The sequence below is a fragment of the Diadema antillarum genome, unplaced genomic scaffold (genome assembly GCF_040938485.1).
Source record: "Diadema antillarum isolate AM-2024a unplaced genomic scaffold, OU_Dant_1.0 seq00000693_RagTag, whole genome shotgun sequence".
Taxonomy (NCBI): domain Eukaryota; kingdom Metazoa; phylum Echinodermata; class Echinoidea; order Diadematoida; family Diadematidae; genus Diadema; species Diadema antillarum.
Window position 1 is genome coordinate 18,903 of NW_027271598.1, and position 23,677 is coordinate 42,579.

At 38.4% G+C, this 23,677-nt stretch overlaps 1 protein-coding gene across 1 annotated transcript in view; it reads right to left on the minus strand.

Annotated features, from left to right (window-relative positions):
- Nucleotides 1-16,852, minus strand: part of LOC139737425 (retinoic acid receptor alpha-like) — a gene marked incomplete at its 3' end in the record, with an annotated part of 35,437 nt that extends 18,585 nt beyond the window's left edge. Inside the window, exons 1-3 of the mRNA XM_071648100.1 lie at nucleotides 16,711-16,852; nucleotides 11,875-12,044; nucleotides 7,501-7,642 (exon numbers count right to left, since the gene is read on the minus strand). Of these exons, the coding sequence (XP_071504201.1) occupies nucleotides 7,501-7,642; nucleotides 11,875-12,044; nucleotides 16,711-16,852 (454 nt within the window). The remainder of the gene's footprint in view (nucleotides 1-7,500; nucleotides 7,643-11,874; nucleotides 12,045-16,710) is intronic.
- Nucleotides 16,853-23,677: the final 6,825 nt, after the last annotated feature.

Sequence of the window (23,677 nt, forward strand, 5' to 3'; positions counted from 1 at the left end):
ATTGTTGGTACTCTGGTGGTTTATATCCTGTTTTTTGTCCCATTCGTTGCACAGCCAGTGTGGCTTGGTAAAGATTTAGCGCTTGAATAGACACTGCACTTCAGAGCCTCAGTCTTTTCTCAGTTCAAACTTTTCGCGAGTGTGTGTATTCTTCCCAATATTTAGATAGGTTAGGACAGTCCATTTGATTTGAGTTATACATCATTTTAAAGCTTAAAGTCTGCTCTTTCAGAATATGGTCTTAACTAAAAATTCTTGTCTGGCGACTTTCTGTGTGTTTTGTGATGCACGGTCACAAATGAAACTTTCCCTGTGGTTAGTGTGTTTGTGTGAGTGTATGGGGGGGGGGGGGGGGGGAGGGGATGTACATAATACTACTGTTGGATTTCCTTGTAGATAATTGGATGCCTGACTCATTTCTCACCCTTTTTTTTTAGGAAGGGGTGAATATAACTCACTTATGCCTAACATCACATTTAGGATTACGACTACAATCTGACTATTAAAGTGCAGCACACTTGGTCAGGAGAGTCATTATTTAACACTTCCATATTGTGAACATTTCTGCGCTAAGATCCCATGGCACCATATCACAGAGGCCTGCACTGCTTTCTAGGCCCTGGCATTGATTAGGGGATGAAAATTACTTTTGAGAGATCCGGGCTGAATGCCAGTCTCACTGCTTGATCCCACATATTGCTTTCTGTGTTCTCCTAATATCTCAGCCACACACTGGGTCACAATGTCTTGAATGTCTGGATATCTCTAATACTAAATCCTAAAATCCTAAAATCTTAGAAAGCTCTCTGATATCCTTCTTCATCATACACTGATATAGGTCCACACTATCATCAAGGCATGGTCATCATATGTGACCCTGCATCACAAAACCAACAAAAAATCACCAGACATGGATTTTCAGTTAAGGGCAGATTCTAAAAGATCAGACTCTAACCTTTAAAATGATGTATAACTCAATTCAAATGGACTCCCCTAACCTATCTAAATACTGCAAAGAAAGCACAGGTTACACTCTGGAAAAGCGTGAACTGAGAAAAGAGGCTCTGAAGTACAAGGTCAATTCAAGTGCTTAATCTTCACCATGATGTGCTAGCTCTGTGCTATGAAAGGGACAAAACACAGGATGTAAACCACTGGAGCAACAACAATGAAGGGATTATCAGATTAAGCTGAAATTGATCATGGTCTATCAACACATTCTGTCCATGATTAATGCCAACTTTCAAATCAGTAGTGTCATCTTTTCAAAAGTTATTAGACTTGAAAGTGTAGAGTGTGTAAAGGATGTCAACAAACGAAAAGGGGTCTTTATGACATACCTGATCATTCTACTCTCCCCCCAAAATGAGTTGTAGAAAAACTGTTGAAAACACACTTTTCCATTCATGTTATGATTCCAAACTAAAGAATAACGTTGAAGATGGATAGCTCTTTCAGAAAACATGAAAAACTCAAGATTGACTCAGTTGACCCATTTCACCTTTTTTGAGTCAAGTAAAATCAAGGGGTGCAACTTTTTGTTCGTTCTGTGATGCACGGTCACATATATAATAACTTCAGGCAAGCCTCAGGCCAAATTACTAACAACATGTGGCCATAATCATGATGGCAACCACTTGACCACTAGAATGGACCATCAACAAGAAGTTGTCCACTGACCGGGAAGGGGGGGGGGGGGGGGGGGGGGGCAGGGGGGTTGTTGCTCTCAATCCATAAACTTGCAACGCACTTACAATTTCCTCCAAAATCATCAAATAGGGTTCTGGTTTTTAGGCATATGGTGTCATCAATGTTTTCCCCCAAACAACATTGTTTTTTTTATATCTTCCATCACTTTCTAGGGGTCAGGAGAAAAGACTATTATCCTCTTCAAATAAGGCTCCCATCTACATCTAGTCATCTCTTAGGGAAAAGGGACAAGAAATGAGAAAATCAGTCTGTTGCCTACTATTAAATCATCAATAGGCACAACAGGGACACCACCCTTCTAAACTGCATTGCTGTATTCTGAGGACTGAAAAGGCAGTAAATGTATCTTTTTTTAAAGACAATTCCGAAAATACAATCTTTGCTTTGCTTGCAACAGCCATGAATAATAAAACATTGGGAAAAACAATATTTTCCATTAACCCCGCAATATTTTTTGGGGGGGTAAAAAGAGTAAAAAATGCTACTAAAAATGAGCAGTTTGTATCTGAGGCATAGGTGACCACCATCACTTGAGTTGAAATAAACTTGAGTACTAGTCAAGACCATGATATTACTACCAGCAAATGCTTTCTTAACTCACAGATCCAAAAAATGCAGAACACTGTTGAGACTCACAAATATTAAGCAGAGAGAATTACCAGGCTTCAATATGTTACTCTTTCAAATCAGTAAAGAGTCATTGATTATAGGCAGGGAAGGAAAATCTTTGTGATAATTTGCCTTGATTAGATTTGAACTGATACAAACTGAATTCCCTTGATTTGCCTTGATTGATATTTTCATGAGACCACTATTAACTCTTTATGTGCCACGTTCGCATGCCCGACTCAGTCAAAGGCATGTCAAATTCTCATAATCTGCTCAAACCCACAAACCCGCCTAAAATGATCGATAAATTAGCGATTAATGCCAATGTGCAATGAAAGCATTTCTTGCAATTTCATTCCTGTCATATGCAGACTGCATTTTATGTGATGATTGATTATCAAGCAGTGTTCACTAATGGACTTGTGAGAAAATTCTCAGATTCTGTCACTGTTTATGTGGAAAAATCATGGCTCTACAATGTTACTTCTGACCATGAAAGAAAAAAAAATCATAGATATTTTATACAATTTACATCAAAGCAAAGCTAGGGTATTTTGTCTACATACACTTTGTATTTGATCACTGCATGTCCAGGGTAACAACAATCTCTAAATGTTTTATTAAGTAAAAAGAAAAAAGAAAAGAAAAAAAAAACAGAATGTTTTTCCAAGCGGCGTTGCTGTCCCAGAATAATGTAGCACACAGGGATTTACGTCAAGGCACATAAAGAGTTAAGTAATGCTCAGAAACCAGCAACCACAGAACTCACGGCTCCCAAGGGGACTTGAACCATTGACCTTGTGTTTGATGGTCTTATACACTGAAGCATGGCAGCTCCTTGCATTTGGTCATCATGTTGACAACTGTAACGATCTTGCACAGAAACTAAGCAAGCTGTGCTCTCACCATTGCCATGAATACAAGAAGTAAGAAATTAGAATGTCATGATAATTCTCAACACCGAACCCTTATACTGTGCTTCACTTGCAGATATAGGCAGATTAACCCACTGAAGACTAGCCCCCAGTATACTCTGGCAGGTGTATATGGAGTAGACTGCTGTTGCAGTATCAGCCCGTCCTCAGCGGGTTAATTTATCCAACCATGTCAGGTTATGAAGAGGTGAGCTTCAATTTGCACAACAATGTAGGGAGCTCTGCGAAAAAGTCTCACCAAGTTCAATTCGTCTCAGAGCTTATCTCACCAGCTTTCCCACTGAGTTCGCGGTCGTGTTTTTAATTTTACTGTTCTGAGGAGTACTGTCATTAAAGAAATGATGACGCACAGAATACTTAAATGACTCCCGATTATTAACCTCTCGCTGTGCTTTACTGGCAAAGAGGCACATCCATCGGAGTGGTTTTTTTTTTTCTTTTTTTGCTGATTGGCACAAACATCTCAAAACTCTACTCACCAATGAATAGAGATTAGCTAATCCCCTTAATCCCTATTGAGTCACCATGGCTTTCCTGACGGATTGAGGCAATTTTTTTTTTATGACTGAATGGGCTGGATAACTAATCATTTTGTTACATTTAGAGGATATTTATTACCAAAATGTTGACAAAAAAAGCATGGCAAATTTTATAGTATCTGGTCACACAGAGGGTTATAAGCTACAACATAGGTCCTTGTTAAAACAAGTCCTCTTTAATGGGAAAGCATTTATAGAAAATATAAATCCACTTCTGGAACCAAAAAAGGATTAACTTCATCACATTCTGGTCATAGCTACTAACAATTATCATTTGTGCTAGATGTAATGTGAACAATGCGAGTTTGAGACAGCACAGGGCTTAGAGTTGGCCTATAGGTAAATAGACATGTACAGTGTAGCAATAAATTATAGATGATTGTCACAAATGTACACACTAGTAGTTATGTACATGTATGATGTACTGTATGCATGTTTGTTTTAATGTGTGTGTACACAGGTTGACCAGATTAATGGAGAACATTCTATGTGGTATAGATATAGTACATACAGGTTGACCAGATCAGTGGAGAATTTTGTAGGTGGTATACAATGTGGCTATGCAGTACATGCATGTAGCAGGAAATACATTATAGCTCACTCAATCTAGAATGATTTCACCCATTCCAGAATGTTCTGGGAAGTGCTAACATATTTGGCTGAGTGAGGCACTGTCCCTGTAGCCCAATGTGATTGGTAGTTAATTTTGGCAATGATGTTATAATGCAGTGAGGCATACAGGATTCCTGGAACTTGGACTTGCCAGTATGTTCAGGTGTGTGGACCCAGGTTGGAGAGGGTTACAGAATGTGCTAGAAGGGGGTGAATGGATAGTATATAAGCCAGAGAAATTCTACGTCACTTTTGGCTCTGAAGCGACTTATTATAGTCAGTCCTGTGTTACCTGCTGACCTGTTATGTTTGTGGAGATAAGGCCTGGGAGACATTTTGCCTGCAGATAATCAATTTGCCTACATTGGAGATAGACTCCATTTTTAACGTCAATGGACATTGCTACAGAAAAGCTGTGACGGGCTGGATTCCTAGCTGAACATTATTGAGCGAATCATCATTCAACGCATCGACTGGACGTGGTCGTTGGATTCTGCACATTTCGCTGTGAACATTATACCGTGGATCTATTGTGGACATATACCCTGGATTTATAACGCGGACTATTGTAACCTGTGCCTCTGTTTTTTACGTCGAAGGAATCATTCATCGGTGCATCGCGGATCATTCACCTGTGCATGGAACATTGTACCTGGACACTGCCAGGGAACTGAAGGGACTTTGAGATTTAAGATTTGGATGCATGTAAGTGATTCCATTACCGATTTGTAATTGTTTCTATTGATCATTGTACTGATGTGAGAACCGATTGCGAGTCTGTACCCACAATATCACTGATAATAAACCGCCTGAACATTATTTGATTGTTTCTTTTGTGCGATCATTCTCGGAGTGATTTTGGTCTTAACATGATACACCCAAGGAAACCAAAGCCCATGTACAAATGTGGATTGAGTGAAACCAGCAATATTAGCAGAACACATCAGTGAAAGTTTGAGGAAACTCTGACAATAGATTTAGAAGATAGATATTTTTAAGTTTTCGGTGCCATTGTTGCTGAACATGAAGGCTAATGTAGTTCATGATGTTCTAATGGACAACAATATAAAAAAAAAAGATATCAGAGAATTCTTTAACAATTAATTTTGCATAGAAAGTACACATTCCATCAATCTGTTACTGACATATGAAGGGTAATTCTCCATGCTTTCTGAAAGAGCTATCAGTCAAGGGCACTTTCACTATGGTAGAAAAGTGAGAATATACGTGACCGTGCATCACAAAACGAACAAAAAGTCACACACAGTGACTTTGTGTGAGGACTAAAAATAGGTGAAATGGGTCAACATAACCAATCTTGAGTTTTTCATATTTCCTGAAAGAGCAAGTCTTTTTCTATACTATATTAAAGTTTGGGATCATAAAACAAACAGGAACTTGTGTTCTCAGCAGTTTTTCTTGAACACTTTTTGGTGGAATAGTGTGATTAGTTGAAGAGTTTGTTCGCAAAAACCGATAAGTCCATTTTTGAAGATTTTGAAGTACGGTCTACGTCATAAAGTACAAAATAATACCTTTTAAATGACATATTGGTCCCTACACATAAAGGTACATTTTTGAAGTTATGGTCAAAGGAAGCAAATATTTTCTTCTCTTTTATTTTTCCTGACCTTTAATCGCAAATATCTCCATTTGGCAAATATGGACTTATCGGTCTTTGCGAACAAACTCTTTGGTTGTTTCTCATAGAACCCTCTTCCCATTTTTCAAATACCCTGTCCATACACTTCACTTTCAACTCCAATAATTTTATAAAGATCGATGCTGCATTTATAACTGGTATTAATCATGTACAGAATGTGCTAATGAGGCATGCTCAATTTCAGCGTAATCTGATAATCCCTTCTTTGTTGTTGCTCCAGTGGTCAACATCCTGTTTTTTGTTCAATTCATCCCACAGCTGGCATAGCTTGGTAAAGATTAAGCGCTTGAATACACCCTGTACTTCAGAACCTGTTTTCTCAGTTCACACTTTCCAGAGTATGTCCTTTCTTTCCAGAATTTTAAATAGGTTAGGAGAGTCCATTTGAATTGAGTTATACATATATATATACTCTTTTAGAATCTATCATTAACTAAAAATCCATGATTGGCGACTTTTTGTTTGTTTTGTGGTGCAGGGTCACATATTGAATTTCTTTACATATTTTTTTTTTCTTTTCCATAATAACATCATGAAGTGTAGTAGTCTCCTTGTGCAGCAATAACAGCACCATAAATAAATTCATACATTTTCAAATGATTGACTGTCCAATTCTTCTCAAACTTTTACTGATCCTGTATTCCACTTATTCTGCTGCTTTCAATCATTCCAAATTTATACCGGTTGAGTTTCAGTTTCTTTGAATGGGGTCCTTCCAATGGCGATACACTATATACATGGAGTTTCAGTTTTTTTGCGAGGGGTCCTGTAATGGTCATACATTGTGTACATTGACTGTCTATCAATGCTTTAAACATCTATATACAGTCAACCTTGCTTATTAAAGTCAAAGTCAAAATACAAAAGAAAGAAAGAGAAAGTCAACTAAGAAATAAAAGCATGAACACATGTCTATGGAAATATAAAAGGGAATATATCAAATGGAATATATTTTCCAATGGTACAATATGTGCAAGTATGCCATCATTGCAAGGATTTCTTATGGCTTAGTGAATATTACTATTTTATGGTAATCATTTAAACACTGCAAGATTGTGTGTACAAACCATGCAACAAAGTTAGTTACATTGATCAAGCGTATCAATCACGTTAACATTCACTGAAAAATCAATTTTAATTGATTCTGATTACTCTAATATCTAGAAATTGTGATTAGAAATTAAAGATGTAACCTTAATTGTTTTGCTACTCTGTTTGTATTTCAAAATAAAGTCTCCCTGTACTGCAAGGAAATACATTTCAAATCCGTAGAAGACAACACATCCTCCCAAGTGATTTTATCCTCATAGACACAATGTACATCACAAATAACACGATACAAAAAGATATAATGATGAGGAGTGAGGATGGGTGTGAAAACCCGGTCATGAGCACCCAGGGAATCGATGTCGAGTTCACGAACGACACTCACATTCCTTGGACATTCCGACCGCCAGGCATTTCCTGAAACGACAGTGCTGGCACCGATTGCGGTTCACCCTCTCGATCGGACAATTTCCGGTGAAGTGGCATTTGTATTCCATCTTCTTTTGAATACTCCTTCTGAAGAAGCCCTGGAGGAAGGTGAGAGTGTAAGAACATAGTGAAAGATATGCAAGATATGGAATTCCTTGGAGAAAGATGTATTCTTTTCTTTCTTTCTTTTTAGGGGGTAGAAATCATCTCAGTCTTTTATACTGAGATTGAATTCCACAAATATCTAGTTGAAACCTACAACCACAAGGGAAATTTAGATATATGTATTATATGCGATACAAGGGAGGGAAAAAAAACAACAACCAAACAACAAAACTTGCACCACAGGAGTTCTCATGTGGCAGTGAAACTAAAATACTATTTAATTTTGAGAGTAGAAAAAATTAAAGATACTTTTGGGACACCCTTTTTATTGTTCCTTTACAATCAGGCAGGCTTCACACACCCTTGATAGATTGTATCATATACGACTTTATTTTGTTTCTATCTCTTCATTCATATCTATTGCATTTAATTATTAATTCATTATTTCTGCTTGGCAAAAAACAATGTCTCCTGAGTGTAAGGATTCATGGGCAGCTCCTATACATTACACCTTTACCAAGCCATGTAAGTTTTGCTGATAGGTGCAACACTGCACTGCAAGACTGAATATCTAACAAATGCTGCAAAACTTTGCAGTGCAATATATTCAAGAGAGTCAAGTTTTGGGGTGTACTAAATCTTTTGCAATTCAGATCCTAACAATTTACTGATTAAAACTGAACTTTGCAGTCTTTACAGACTAACAAAAATCTCCACAACAACAAAACAGTACAATCTTTTGCACAATCTTTTTTCTGGCTTTAAGTCAGCGATCACAAAAAGCACACCATGAATACATCACGTGCCATGTACACACGAGTGGTTCTGTAATGTTTCAGCCAATCACTTTATGGCTTCACAGCTCCTGTGACTTTAATACAGACCAATGGTGGCACCTGCTCGTGTGTTTTCTTCCCCAACTAGTGCAGACACAAACTGTCAATACACACAAATTGCCAAATCAATTTCATCCCATAAGCATCGCCCTGGCTTTTTCTGTTGGATTGACACATTGTTAGGGCCAAGTGGGGGATATTAGGTATGAATACTTTTGAAAAAACAAAACAAAAAACAAACAAACTTGCCAAGTTTAAGCCAAGTGCCTGACCAGATAAAGATCTGCATTATGAACACCTTAAAGGTCATGTTTACCTTTGGGCACAGCGATTTAAAAAACATTCAAGATATCACTTTTGATGCATATAATTAGTAGGTCAGTTGTATCACAAAACATCCTACCATATAAAGTTGTTTGTAATATAGCCTAAAACATAAGGAGATATATACTATTTTTCTCATTAAACCATAACTGTAGACAATTTAGTCTGGAAACATTTTTATCATAACTATTGTTCACATTTTGTATATTTAACAATACTTAACATCGATTATACTGGTTCAAATTTTTTACATTCAATGGTTGTTTCTATAAATAACTCACATTTTAGAACTACATTAATGTATGTTGAAGCACTAATGCTGGGTTTTTGTAAATTATGCCTTTAAAAACCTAACTCACAGCAAATCATGCACCCTATGCAAGTACCTTGAATCTTAACCCATTTTAAACAAGTGCCAACAAGTGCCAAAAAGTGATGTCATATCTTCAGAAGACGACTGCAGGTGATTAAACTGATAACTTTTGGTGATTACAAAGGAAAACTCCACTACTGAAGTTGGCTTTGGATAGTGCACAGGCAAGACAGAGCAAACAGAGTCGATTCAAACAGGACAAATTTTAAATGTTTTATCATGGTGTGGACATTATAAAGACAGTTAAAATGGAATTGTGTCATGTGTCTCCACAAAATTAGTGACATTTGTAATAATTACACTCGTAGGAAATGGCAGATGTGGTGATATTATCATCTCAAGTCTTCCAATGACTTTCACAGAAATTTCTAGACTTTATTTCTTGACTTGAAATAAAAAAAGAACAAGTTGAACCCTTCATTCCTAATCATTTGAAGAATTGCAGAACAGAATTCTGAAATAGGTTCTAGAAATTCTGCAAACTCATTGGTCAATTGTGCATTGATTTTTACTAGTTGCACATTGCCTTACTGATGACAGCAAACTGTGAACAAGTTATCACACACATGTAGAAAGAGTTTGCTCCCTAAGCAAAGCATTCGGACACTCAGTATTTAATAGAGAGATGACTTTTGACTAGCTAAAACACATCCAGGATTATGCACCCAGTCATTCCTGGATGAATAGCTCGATATACTGGATGCTCCCATATCAAATGGATTTCCGAAAAAAAAAAGGTCCATCATCATATAAAACAGACGATGCACATGCCATTTTGCACATCAGTAGTAAAAGTGGGCATGCAGTAACTATGGAATCTAGTCTACACCCACTTGGCTACGCCTTGTGGTTAAACTTTCCATTATCGTTGCCTCATACAGACAATTCTTTCAGATGCACTCAGACCTGTGCATCATTTATACTGATTACTTAAAGAGAAAAATGGGCCGCTGTTGCTGGATCCTTGAACAAAAATAACTCAGTCATCTAAATATTTAATGTACAAACCAATGGAAGAGTTGTGAGGCAATAGCATCACTGCTATCACTAGTTTGTGAACAGATAATCTTCTGGTGAAACCACATGAAACTTCACAGCACACACAATTCCACAGTATTTTTATTTGATGTTTTATTCCACGGTAATTTCCAGCACTGTTCTCATGTACTGTAAAATGAGGAATGTTCGTGTGCATTTTAATTTCACGAATTTCGCGAGCGGCAACATTCGCTAAATTAAAATGCACGCAAAAGTTCTTGTCTGCACAACATACAATGTACAGTGGATGCCAGTGGCAATTCATGAAATTTTCATGCTGCGAGAAAGGCCATCGGCTCCAATTCGCGAAATTTTCATGCCGCGAATATATTGTCAGGGGCAGATCCAGGAATTCTGGAAAGGGGGGCATAACTAATATTTCTGGTGCCACTTCTGGGTTTCATTTCATTTTTCAATTTCTTTTGTTTTTAGCGAAAAACTAAGGGGGGCATGCACGAGTTGCGCCCCCCTCTGGATCCGCCACTGATTGTATTCTACAGTAGTTTTCAGCCATTCATCTATAAAGTCAACTTGGATTTGATGTTGACAAGGGCATTAAACTCTTTGTGTTTTGTTCACCAATTGATACACCTGCTATAAAGCATTCTTCGCCAATTAGCATTGATATCTAGGGACTACTATCAATTAGATAGAGATTAACTGATCCCTATAATCCCTTGTGTCACCATGGCCTTCCTATTGGACTGAGGCACACTGCTACACTTAACCCGTTGAGGACGGACTGATTGTGCTACAACACACATTTCCCATAGACACCTGCCCGAGTATACGCCGGACTCGTCCTCAAGGGGTTAAAGTGGGCTTGTTATAAAACCTTACAGCAAGGTTTATATATTTGAAGGGAACACTGTATGCTGATGACAGAGTTTGGCAAAATAACAGAGATGCCAACCTTGTAAACAGCATTTGCAGTATTCTGTGAACTGAGAAGGCAAATTTTCTCTTGGAAGATGAAGGAAAAAATAGTATTTATACCTTTCTTGCAAAAGACATATACAACTTATATTATTTACAAGTTTTACACAAGCATCATGTTGGACCTCCCCTTCTTTCATTGCATTTAATGTATTGCACCATTGGCTGCCAAAGGGTCAAGCATATAAATAGCTTAATAATGGCAACCATTCTGTATGGACATTCATAACACATGTATTGTAATTATGTCACAGATGTGTGTGTAATGAAAACTGTTGAAATTGGAGAAACTAGCTACATAGTATCATATGTGACCGGCGACAACGGTTTCAGGTCGAGAATTTTGAAAATTTGAAAGAAGATCGAAACTGACGAGTGCGATCCAACATAGGGCGTTTTGAAATTCCATTTTCGGTAGGAAAATCTTAGTGTTATGCTGTGAAATTTAGTGTAGATGTAGAAAACATATCAAAGATTCAATTTCTGCAAAAACCCTAAATCGACAAAAATAATGTTCAAAATGTTTGTACCCCGCCTAGGAGGGAATTTGCTCTTGCGACTTTTGCCTGAAACCGTTGTCACGGGTCACAAATATACACTAGCATTATGTTTGGTTATATTTACTAAAAAAGGAATTGTAAATGATGCCATACAGAGAATAAATATATCAAATCAAAAACATAGTAAATATAGCATTTTTGAAGACATAGATAAATACCTTACACCCTTCACAAGCCATGACGCCATAGTGGAACCCCGAAGACTTGTCCCCACACACCTTACAGGGCAGGCACAAGTTGTCCACCACCTTGTCAGAGCTCTCCTGCTCTTCCTGGGAGCCAGTGGGATTGGTGAAGCTGTCGATGCACCCCTCATCTGGATCAAAAGTACAAAGTCACACCTGATTAAGCTGTCGATGCACCCTTCATCTGGATCAAAAGTACAAAGTCACACCTGATTAACCCCTTCTGTGCCAGGGAGTTTAAAGGGGCTGCACAGTACTGGTTGAGGTGGGGATTCATGCTTTTTTTACATTCCTAAGTGAGATAACGAGAACCCTCATATGAAATATGAAAGAGCATGCAATTTTAAGAAGGATTCAACATTTACTTGATGAAAACTGGTTTTCAAATGGCTGAGATATACAAAAGAGTGATGATGATAATAAAAGACTACAGGCCACGCCTTTTATTAGGATCTCTTTGTTTCACCTCGTTTTTGGATATCTCAGCCATTTCAAAACCAATTTTCATCAAATAAACTTTTGGTACCCCTTTGAATTGCATGCTCTTTGACATCTCATAGAGTGGTTTCTGAATATCTCGCAAAACGTTAAAAGCTAAAATCCTCACCTCGACCAGAACTGTACACACCCTTTAACCCTTTATGTGCCACGTTCACATGTCCGACTCAGTGCCAACTTAGCATATTCTGCTCACAAACCCACAAACCTGCAAAAACCGATCGATAAATCGCCAAATGCTGCAGTACAATGAAAGCTTTCCTCGCGCTTTTTCGTCTAACATGTAGCTTGCATTTCATGTGGTGATTGACCATCAAGAGGTGTTCCCTAATAGATTTGCATGTAAATTCTAAGTTTCTGTCACTGTTTTGTGTGCAAAGGTCATGTCTTTACAGTAATGTAGCTACTGGTCATTTCAAAGGAAAACAATCATAGATTTGTCATACAATTTTCATCAAAGTAAAGCTTGGCATTTCCTCTACAATTTTCCTCATTACATGTCCAGCTTAACAGAAATCTACAGAATTAACATTGTAGATTTGAAAAATGTAATGTTTTTTCAGAGCATGACTACGTTGATGTCTCAGAATAATGTGGCACACAGGGGGTTTCCAACATGGCACGTAAAGAGTTAAAAAGCATTTGCAACACTACCAATGAGTTTTCTGCAAAATATAGCTAAGATGTTATATTTTAAGACCCTGAAATGCATTCAGATTGCTTAATTATATTGGGAGGTATCAATGCGAAAATTGATTTATTCTTATTTTATTTTATTTATTTTTTATTTCTATTTTTATTTATTTATTTATTTATTTATTATTATTATCATTTTTTTGGAGGGGGGGGGTTACATACTGTACAGGGGTTTTGGTGCCAATATGCACTCAAAGAACATGAAATTAAGTAAACAACAAATGCCTTTGATAGATTACTAGTTCAAATACATTTGCACACATACACTTCTCACATGGACTGAAGGAAGATTTTGCTACAGAAAGTATGTTTTCACCCTCAAATTGGCACCTTTGATTCTATGTGTAATTACACATCAAAAAACACTACACTGAATTGGTTTAAAGCCATCCAAATAAATGTGCATGAAATCAGAAAGAAATCTGTTAATATTGAAAATATGAGAGAAAAGGGATCAATGTACTTTTCTATTCGTGTTGCAAATGGTTAAAAAAAAGGAGATAATTTAGAAATTAAAAGGCTTTTGAAAAAATCTACAAGTGAAATGATTTTCCATGAAAAACAAAGGGCTTGAGCAGGGCTCAAATGGCTCACTAATGATAAAGATATAAAATATATATTAAAGCTAGCAGCTCTCTAGGTGTAAGAGACATAAAGAAGCTGCTGTGGGCTCATCCCATTGACATTCATACTAAACTCAGAAGAATCTTTTCCTGTTGTCCCATAATGGAAATTAAGCAAACAACAAAAACAACAAATGGCAAACATTTTGTCATTACTGCTTTAAAGTATACATTGTTCTTTCACTATTTACCATATTCATTCATACATGTTATCTACGATACTTTATGACTTGTAGTTTTTACAAAATGTTATACAATATAATTTGTCAAACAATTATTTTGAGTCATGTGTTACTTTCTGTTGGATGGATATACAAATTGTAAAACATCATTGAATTGACTTGAAACATGTCAGATACAGCAGGGCTCCACACTAACCTTTTTTTTGGTATTCTGATGGGGCCACCAAAATCATCAATTTCAAATTTTTGGTGGCCCGAGAGAAAAATTTGGTGCCCACCCCCCCCCCCCCCCCCCCCAAAAAAAAATGAAAAACATTAAAAGTCCTGTTTTTTTTTAAATGAGTCACACACTCACTGCATGCATTTTATGCACTTCCGGCGCAAAAAATGACGAATTTATTGACATACTTTTCAAAAAATGAAATTTGGTGGCTTGACTTTAATTTTTGGTGGCCCCGTGCCACCGGGCCACCGTTAGTGTTGAGCCCTGGATACAGGAATGTGACACGAATAGTAGCCATCAATTAATACAAACACATACAGAAATTTACAGACGGACAGTTAAACACAAAAACATGTAATTTAATACACAAACACACATGGTCTGTCTCTGGATAAGATATCTTTTCATGAGCTTGGAATATAAGTGGATGTGCCTAGTCCCTTCTATACAGACACAGAGAGAATACATAATTTGCTAACCAGCAGATTTCACATCCACAGTTACTATAAAAGTCATTTGAACTTCTTTTTTTCATAATATTTTTTTTTTCTTTAGTGGGACCAGTATAACTCAAGCAAAGCATCATTTCATTTGAGTTTACTGTGCACTGTTTTTATCCATATAGCAACAAATGCTGTATGCGCCATATATTTAGCGAGTCTAAATTTTCGCAAATCAGGATTTTCCAACGATTTTGCAAGTGGTTAAATTGGCGATCGTGGAGTACTGTGCATGCTTAACGGAGAAATATGTGTGTGACACATTCGCATTGGGATCAGTGTCATCATTTTTGGGTGTCTTTAATTTTACCAAAAGCACTCGACTCGCGAAATTCGTGAAAATGAAAACCTCGCGAGATATTCGGCATATTAGATATACAGTAACCTTTACAGAGCCTTGCTTTTTAACAGTCAAACCTATTTATAGCGACCATCCAAGGGAGACAAGAGTGGCTGATATAGACAGGTCGCTGCTATGAACAGGTTCTTTAGCATGCTTTTTCTCTCAGATAGAATTGTTTTCAGTGGTTGTATACGGCAAGTGGTCACTATAGACAGGTGGCCGCTAAGACAGGTTTGACTGTACTGAACGTAGAGCATGGTGGAGGGCTTTCTATGCCAAATGGCATGGACGTCCAGTTAGCTTCAGGCAAGTAATTGTTACACTTGAACAGGCTTGCCAATCTACAAAATTAGGTCAAGTCTGGATAGGTTTACTGTGTGATAACAGAGAAAGCTTGAAGAGTTAGGCCCTAAGCTAAGCTACAGTATGTGCCTGGGGGAAAAACAACGATAACAACATCAAAAAGGTTTAAGACACTTTTTGACATTGTGGAGCTTACTTTCAGAAACTGTCCAACTTCTTTGCTCACTGTATGATGGTTTTCAATAGCATGAAAAATATCTTTTGCTTATTTGCAATCACAGGTATGTCATACTTTTATAGGAAAGTAATCTCTTCTCTACCTACCGTCAATGTCATGCGGCTTATAACAAAACTGACATCGAGATATAAGCAGCTTTTCTGGACCATATTTTTGGACAAGCACTGCTTTCACCGTGATTTTCACTGACACTTCTGCGCAGCATGCCTGAATTTTTTTTTTTCTCCCTTTTCCATAATGAATTGCACCTCCTAACTCTCTCTTAATTCACTCACTTTTGAATTGGTTAGGATCATCAAATTCTAACAAGACAATCCCCTATTATTTTAAAGCTTTTGAACTATGCAGAAAAATAAAATTAATTTTGCCTCCTTTTTATGGGTTTTGACCTTTGTAGTCACATATGATGATAACTGTTGGATGCAGCTGTCGCATTAATCAAACGAGTGGCAGACACATTTTGAGCCTCGGCATATGTCGTAAAACATGAGATTACAATAGGCCTACAATTTTGAAGACAATTATATATGAACAAATTGGTAATTTGGGTGAATTTTATTACTCTTTTGAGAATAGAGGTCAAATTATTTCCCATGATTATGAAGGTCACCAACTGTCCTACAGCTGTCATTTCCATTTGAATGAAGTGTCTGAGTGTCAATTAAAGAGAGTGCCAAACATACACCGATGAATGGCTCATTATGCCTCAGAAGCATTAACGGCAGTCTTGAATAGGAATGACTGGTCAGATATGGTCAATTCAGGCTATCAAGTTGATTAAGGCTAATATTGACAGGTTGTCGGTGACAGGTTGTTTGTGACAGGTTGTGACAGGTTGTCGGCGACAAGTTTTCGCTGACAGGTTGTCGGTGACAGGTTGTTGGTGACAGGTTGTCGGTGACAGGTTGTCAATGACAGGTTGTCGTGACATGTTATTGGTGACAGGTTGTCTGTGACAGGTTGTCAGTGCTAGGTTGTCGGTGACAGGTAGTCAGTATTAGGTTGTCGGTGACAGGTAGTCAGTGAAAGGTTGTTTGTGACAGGTTGTTTGTGACAGGTTGTTTGTGACAGGTTGTTTGTGACAGGTTGTCGGCGACAGTTTTTCGCTGACAGGATATTGGTGACAGGTTGTCAGTGAAAAGTTGTTGACTATACATGTAGGTCGTCGATGACCAGTTGACGACAGGTTATCTTTCAACTCACCTGCGACCATGAGGCTGTCAACATCTGGAATGTCTTCCAAGGAGTAGAGGGGTGAGGGTAAGTCATCCGGTAGCACCAGCGTCACAGCGTCCATCATCTGACTGTCTTCTGAACCTGCCACAAGAGGGCACTGTTCACTCATCTTCTGACTTTAAACGCTGACCTGTCTCGACTGCGGAAAAACATAAAAACATCATACACACAAACATACACACATATATATACATGACACACATTAATAGAAAAGAGAAGCCTTTATATTGAAAGAAATGTCATATTTTCTACAAATTTTCAAGAAATAAGAATGTCAGTCAGGAAGGGATTACCCATCCAGACATAGACTACTATATCTATGTGCCACCAGAAGATAAGATAATCATCTTGATGGTTGGCGGTCTTTAAAAATGGCAGTTATACCATTCACACTTTCTAATCGCAGAATCACTGGATCAGTCTAGCTGGGTTCCAAAGTCCTGATATACGTGTAGCATTCAAACACACAACTCAAAATACCAATGCACGCAAAAGTATGTATGTTTGTATGTTTGCCACACACAATCACAATCACAAAGCATGTGCTGCGCCACGCTGTTCAAAAAAAAAAAAATGGATCAAGTGCATTTGGTTGACTCCACAAATGTGTTTGAAAGGTCAACACTCTGTTCATGAATAATTAAAAAAAATACATCAATGCTTGAGCAACATGTGATTAGAATATACCTGACAAAATATGATTTGATCTACGAGATAAAAAAACTCAATGATTTCTGTTTGACATCAGATGCACAGTCAGAAACAGCTCAATTGGCATGAATACATGTATGTCCCCTTATACAAATCTGTAAAGCATGCCTCGCAAGCTTGCCGCAAGCTTGCGGATTAGCTTGCCACAAGCTTACGGGCCAGATCTTGGCAAGCTTGCGGCAAGCTTGCGGCAAGCTTGCAGGGTTCCAAATATTTAAATGAGCTGCCGAAAATTTGCATACTAGCTTGCTGCAACCTTGCAGGGCTAGCTCACATACCTGCAAGCTTGCACAAAGTTTTTAGCTTGCCGCAAGCTTGCCGGCCAGCTCACTGCAAGCTTGCGGGCCAGCCTGTGGCAAGCTTGCAGCAAGCTTGCAGCAAGCTTGCAGGGTTCCAAATATTTAAATGAGCTGCTGCAAATTTGCATACTAGCTTGCTGCAACCTTGCAGGGCTAGCTCACATACCTGCAAGCTTGCACAAAGTTTTTAGCTTGCCGCAAGCTTGCTGGCTAGCTCGCTGCAAGCTTGCGGGCCAGTCTGTGGCAAGCTTGCGGCAAGCTTGCAGGGTTCCAAATATTCAAATGAGCAGCCGCAACCTAACATGCTAGCTTGCTGCAACCTTCCAGGGCTAGCTGACCTGCAAGCTGGCACAAAGTTTGAAACCTTGCATATTAGCTTGCCGCAACCTTACTGGTAGCTGACCTGCAAATTTGCAGCCTTGTGTATTGACTTCTGGCAACCTTGCAGGGCTAGCTGACCTGCAAGCTTGCAGGGAGTTTGCAACCTTGTGTGCTATGCCACCAGTTCGCGGAATGCTTGCTGCTAAGCTTGTCGCAAGCCTTTGCAAGCTTAGTTTTTTAAAGAAATTAAGAAATTTGATTACTATAGAGCGCTCGCACAGGAGACCCGTTCGAGCACTTGAAGAGTTTGTTCGCAAAAACCGATAAGTCCATTTTTGAAGATTTTGAAGTACGGTTTCTGTTATAAAGTACAAATTATACCCGTAAAATGATATATTGGTCCTTACATATAGAGGTACATTTTTGAAGTTACGGTCAAAAGAAGCAAAAATTTCCTTATTATTCTCTTTATTTTTCTTGACCTTTAATCGCAAATATCTCCATTTGGTAAATATGGACTTATCGGTTTTTGCGAACAAACTCTTCAAGTGCTCGAACCAATCTCCCATTCCCCATCTGGATTACTTTAGGCCAGAATGTTGTATAATATGGCAACTGTCGCAGGATACAATAAAATCTGACGAGAAATGAGGCTGGTATATAGCACATACAAGGAATATAACATGTCATCCTATAAAAGTTTGAACAATGAGAGCACTGGCAATGAACATTTTTGTTACCTAGAATAACTCCCCATAAACCTCAATAGCAAGTTTGAACAAAATTCAACAAGAAATGTGGCTGATAGAGCATGCACAAGAAATGTGACTGGCATCTAAGTTGGAGCACTGAGGGCACCACCACCACAAGCTGTTGTGTCCTACATGTACATGTACAATGATCATTCGTTTACCGATCCTTAGCAAGTCTGAATAATTAAATCCCATAAGAATTGAGGTTACATGTAGTACCATACAGCACAATCAAGAAATATGACATATCCTTAAAAGTTGGAACAATGAGGACGCTGTCAATGAAAACTTTTGTTACCGGTACCTAGAATAACCCCCCACAAAACCTCCATAGCAAGCCTGAATAAAATCTGACAAGAAATGTCGCTTCTAAATAGCTTACGAATAGAGCATATACAAGATATGTGACATGGCCTCCAAGTCGGAACACTGAAGGCGCTGTCACCACAAACTGTTATGTGTCCTTCATGTACAATGTAGATTGACCACCCGCACCTCCTTTAAAATAGCAAGTCTGAGTAAAATCCAGTGAGTAACGATCAAGTCATTGCATAAATATTTAAGCATTTTTTTCAAATTTTGACATGGTCAGGGTGACCTTTGAACCTGTAAAAGCTAGAACAGTGAGGGCAGCATTATCAATACACTGTAGGTATAGGTGTATAGATTTGACTATGATACCTTTACATACCAAATTTGAAAAAAATCGGTCGAGAAACAAGGCCAGCATCACACACACAAGCAGACCCTGTTGAATTTACCTTTTCATGTATAAAGACGGAACAAGCGAGGGCACCACCACCAAAAACAATAGGCACCTTGATTTCACTATGATGCACCTTTTTGCCAAATTTGAAGAAAATCTAATAAGAAATGTGGCTGATAGAGCACACACAAGAAATGTGACATGGCATCCAAGTCGGAACACTGAGGGCGCCATCACCACAAACTGTTGTGTCCTTCATGGAGAATGACCACCCATACACCTCCTTAGCAAGTCTGAATAAAATCCGTTGAGTAACAATCAAGTTATTGCATATATAAGCACATTTGCAAATTTTGACATGATCAGGGTGACCTTTGACCCTGTAAAAGGTGGAACAGTGAGGGCAGCATTATCAATAGGTATACACGTAGGTGTATAGATTTGACTATGATACATTAATACATAGGCCTACCAAATTTGAAAAAAAAAATCGGTCAAGAAACAAGGCCAGCGTACGTTGCACACACAAGCAGACCCTGTTAAATTGACCTTATTTTCATGTATAAAGACAGAACAAGCGAGGGCGCCATCACCAGAAACAACAGACATCTTCGTTGTACCATAATACACCTTCATGCCAAATTTGAAGATGATCTACGAAGAACTGCAGCCAGTAGAGCGCTCTCACAAGAAAATCTCTGTGGCGGTCGCGGATGCAGCGGACGCAGTGGTGCAACGAGGCCAAATCCATAGTATCCTCCGAACTCTGTTCGGGGGATACAATTAGGAAATTTAATTGAAATTTGCACAAAAGTGAAACATTAAAAAAAAAAGGATGAAGTATAAATAATACACTCAAATCTGTTATACATTCATTTATTTTACTATTAAAAAAAAAAAGAGGTATGCAGAATGTACCGGTATTGAGTTATATGTAACAATAAAAATACCTGTTAATACACACACAAATTACAATGGGTGGGACTGTATTGCACATTTAGGGGAAGTTACTCTGATTACTTTGTTAAAATGTGTAGATTATTGAGGTTTATGGGGAATGAAAATATGGTGAAGTTATTCAGCATGTTAATGCATGCAGTTAGTTATAATAGTATTAATCAATTTCATACCTTTAACAGAATTATTGTCCTTAAATCTAAGCTGCACACAGAAACAGTCAAACCGCCATTTTGAATTTCAGAGTGAACAAAGTAACTTTCTTTTTTGTAACTGAGAGGGCACCAGGCAATTTTCTCTATCAATTAACCTATAAGCTTGCGACAAGCTTGCGACAAGCTTGCGACAAGCTTGCAAAGATTTTGATTGTGGCCATACAGTTGCAGTAAGCTTGCGGTAAGGTTGCAGAATTTGCTCTAACAACAAAGATTTTGACTGCATTTTGCATGCTTGCGAAGTTCTAACCCGCAAGCTTGCAGCAAGCATGCAAAGATTTTGATCACAGTTCACAAGCTTAAGTAAGCTTGAGGAGTTTTCTTGAACAACCTGCAAGCTTGCGACAAGCTCACAGAAATTCTGATAATGGCCTGCAAGCTTGTGGTAAGCTTGCGGAGATTTCTGCATTACTTGCAAGCTTACGGCCAGCTTGCAGAGCTGTTAGTTGTCTCACCGCAAGCTTGTCATAAGCTTGCACAGCTTTCATATGGTCTTGCAAACTTATCTGCAAGCTTGCGACACAATCTGCAAGCTTGCGATTATTTTTGCAATCATATCTGCGACCTTGCAATCGTCCACAAGCTAATGGTAAGTTGCTGCAAGCTTACCGCAAGCTTGCAGCAAGCTTACCGCAAGCTTGCAGCAAGCTTACCAGGGGATGCCAAGTTTGTATCATGCTTGCAGTAAGATGGCAATAAGCATGCGCAAGCTTGCACTCTTTAATACAAGCTAATTAAGGTTGCCGCAAGCTTACCGCAAGCTTGCTGCAAGCTTGCCGCAACCTAAGATTTTTATAAGGGTCTTTCCTATAAAACATATTGAAGAACAAGTTTACTTGGACATCTGAGAACTCAAGGCTATTTAATCAGATGATATGATGTGGAGGACCATGAGACCAAACAAACTTCATTCAGCTGATGGGGGCAAAGATTACTTCTCTATTGTAAAGCTTGAGTCATATGTTTGTATTCATTGTCTGCAGGCACTGACAGCTTTAATTTACATATCTTCACAACGATCAAAGTCTGCAGCTTTGATCATCGGTATTCTGAAGTTGATAAAACAAATACTGACTTCTACACTTTTGGCTTCAGAATATAAGTGGTTCATTCAGAGGGCAAGATTCAGGGTGGTTCTTACAAGCAGGCTTTGAGCAATTTTCACAATCCCATCATGACTACTGGTTTGGATCAGGGAGTGAGAAAGGACCTGTCAATTACTGCTGGCAAAAACCTATGAATCTATGATAAAAAGCATTGGTAGGAACATTCACAAGCATTGAAAAGGTGAGATTTGCCTCACAATTAGAATCACACAGAAGGAGGTTACAGAATGTGCAAGTGCAGCACAGCAAGAAATAATCTGAATATCGAACATGAATGCCTACGATAAATAACAAAAATAAAATGTGCTGGTAAGAGACCAACACACTTTTACAAACTGCTCACTATGGAGGAGTCTTCTCCCCCATGATTTTTTTGATAGAATGTACACATACGTATAATAATTTCACATAGCAACCTTCAAGGAAGTTCTCCAGAATGTGATCCCAATAAATCTGCGTGTTTTTCAGCTAACATGAAAGCTCTTAATTCCAGTCCAGATTGAACATTACTCTAATCCCTAATGCTTGAAGATCATGAAACAAATTGTGATGTAAATGCACCATGCTGTGACATGACATTCTGCCTCATTACGAATCACTATGGGTACATCCACACGTGTGGTATCTATTCCTGTTTTATCTAGATGTATTTTATGTACTTATTTATGTATTTAGTTATCATATTGAGCATAGAGGGAGCTACGATTCTGAAGTAAAAGTGAACCACTGTTAAACCTGCAGGGGGGAATCTTTGCCAATGATTCCCTTCAAGACCCTGACTGCACAAATGTAGAGATCAAACAATAAAGTCAGAAAGTAAACTCAGGTCTTTGAATATTCAGTGTTGATTGGCTGATACTGGACTTATGTTTGATTTCTCACTTATGTTTGATTACAAAGTCCTGGTACATGCACACAAGCACAATTCTAAGTAGGTCCCAAGCTGTAAAATTGATACTTTTGCACATCAAGTAGTTCTTTGCGCTGGGCTAGGTAAGATGAACTTTTAATACTGAAGAATAAAGACATTTGATAGTGGGATGAATACATATGTAACAAGCAAAAGATATTTTGCACACTTCTGTTTTCATGCTAGGTTCTGATCCTGCTAAATGTGCTAAACTTTCCACACGGCAAAAAATTCCAGCCTACGATGAAACAACAACAAATTTCAAAAGCTTGGAAATGGAGTTGTGTGCCAAACTCCAAACATCAATTTACTTGTTACCCCTATTTCTTCCCCTCCCACAACCCCAAACTGACACCACACCCCAAAGAGTAAAAGATGGAAAAAAATGACATGCTATCGTGTACTATAGAGTATCACCTCATTCAAAGAGAAAATATGAATTGAAGTTGGAATATCAAAATATCACACAAATAAAGATGGATATAAAACACAAATTCAGAAGCTGAAATAAAATGTAAACAAGAGACCCGCGGGTCTAGCGCTCACCTGAGTATCGCAAGTTCACCTTTCACGCAGTCACTAATCTAAATTATTCACAGCTCTACCAAAATTTGACGAGGCATTCTCAAGTGGAAGATGAAAATGTACAATAAGGGCCCAATTTTTTCAAGATTCCTTAATTTGGGGGAATTGGGGCCCCCTGGGGCCCTCTGGGTGGGGCATGGTGCCCAGTTTGATAAATTGAGATCCTGACCACCTGGGGATGCTACCTGCCAAGTTTGACAAAAATCCATCATGAGGTTTTCAGGAAGAAGATGAAAATGTACAATTCAGGCCTCCATTTGGACCCTTCCAACCACCCCCCCCCCCCCCCCACCCCCAAGAGGGGCACCCCTGGATCTCCTATGAACAAACTTGAAACTACAGTCATTACTGTACTCACTCATAGTATTATCT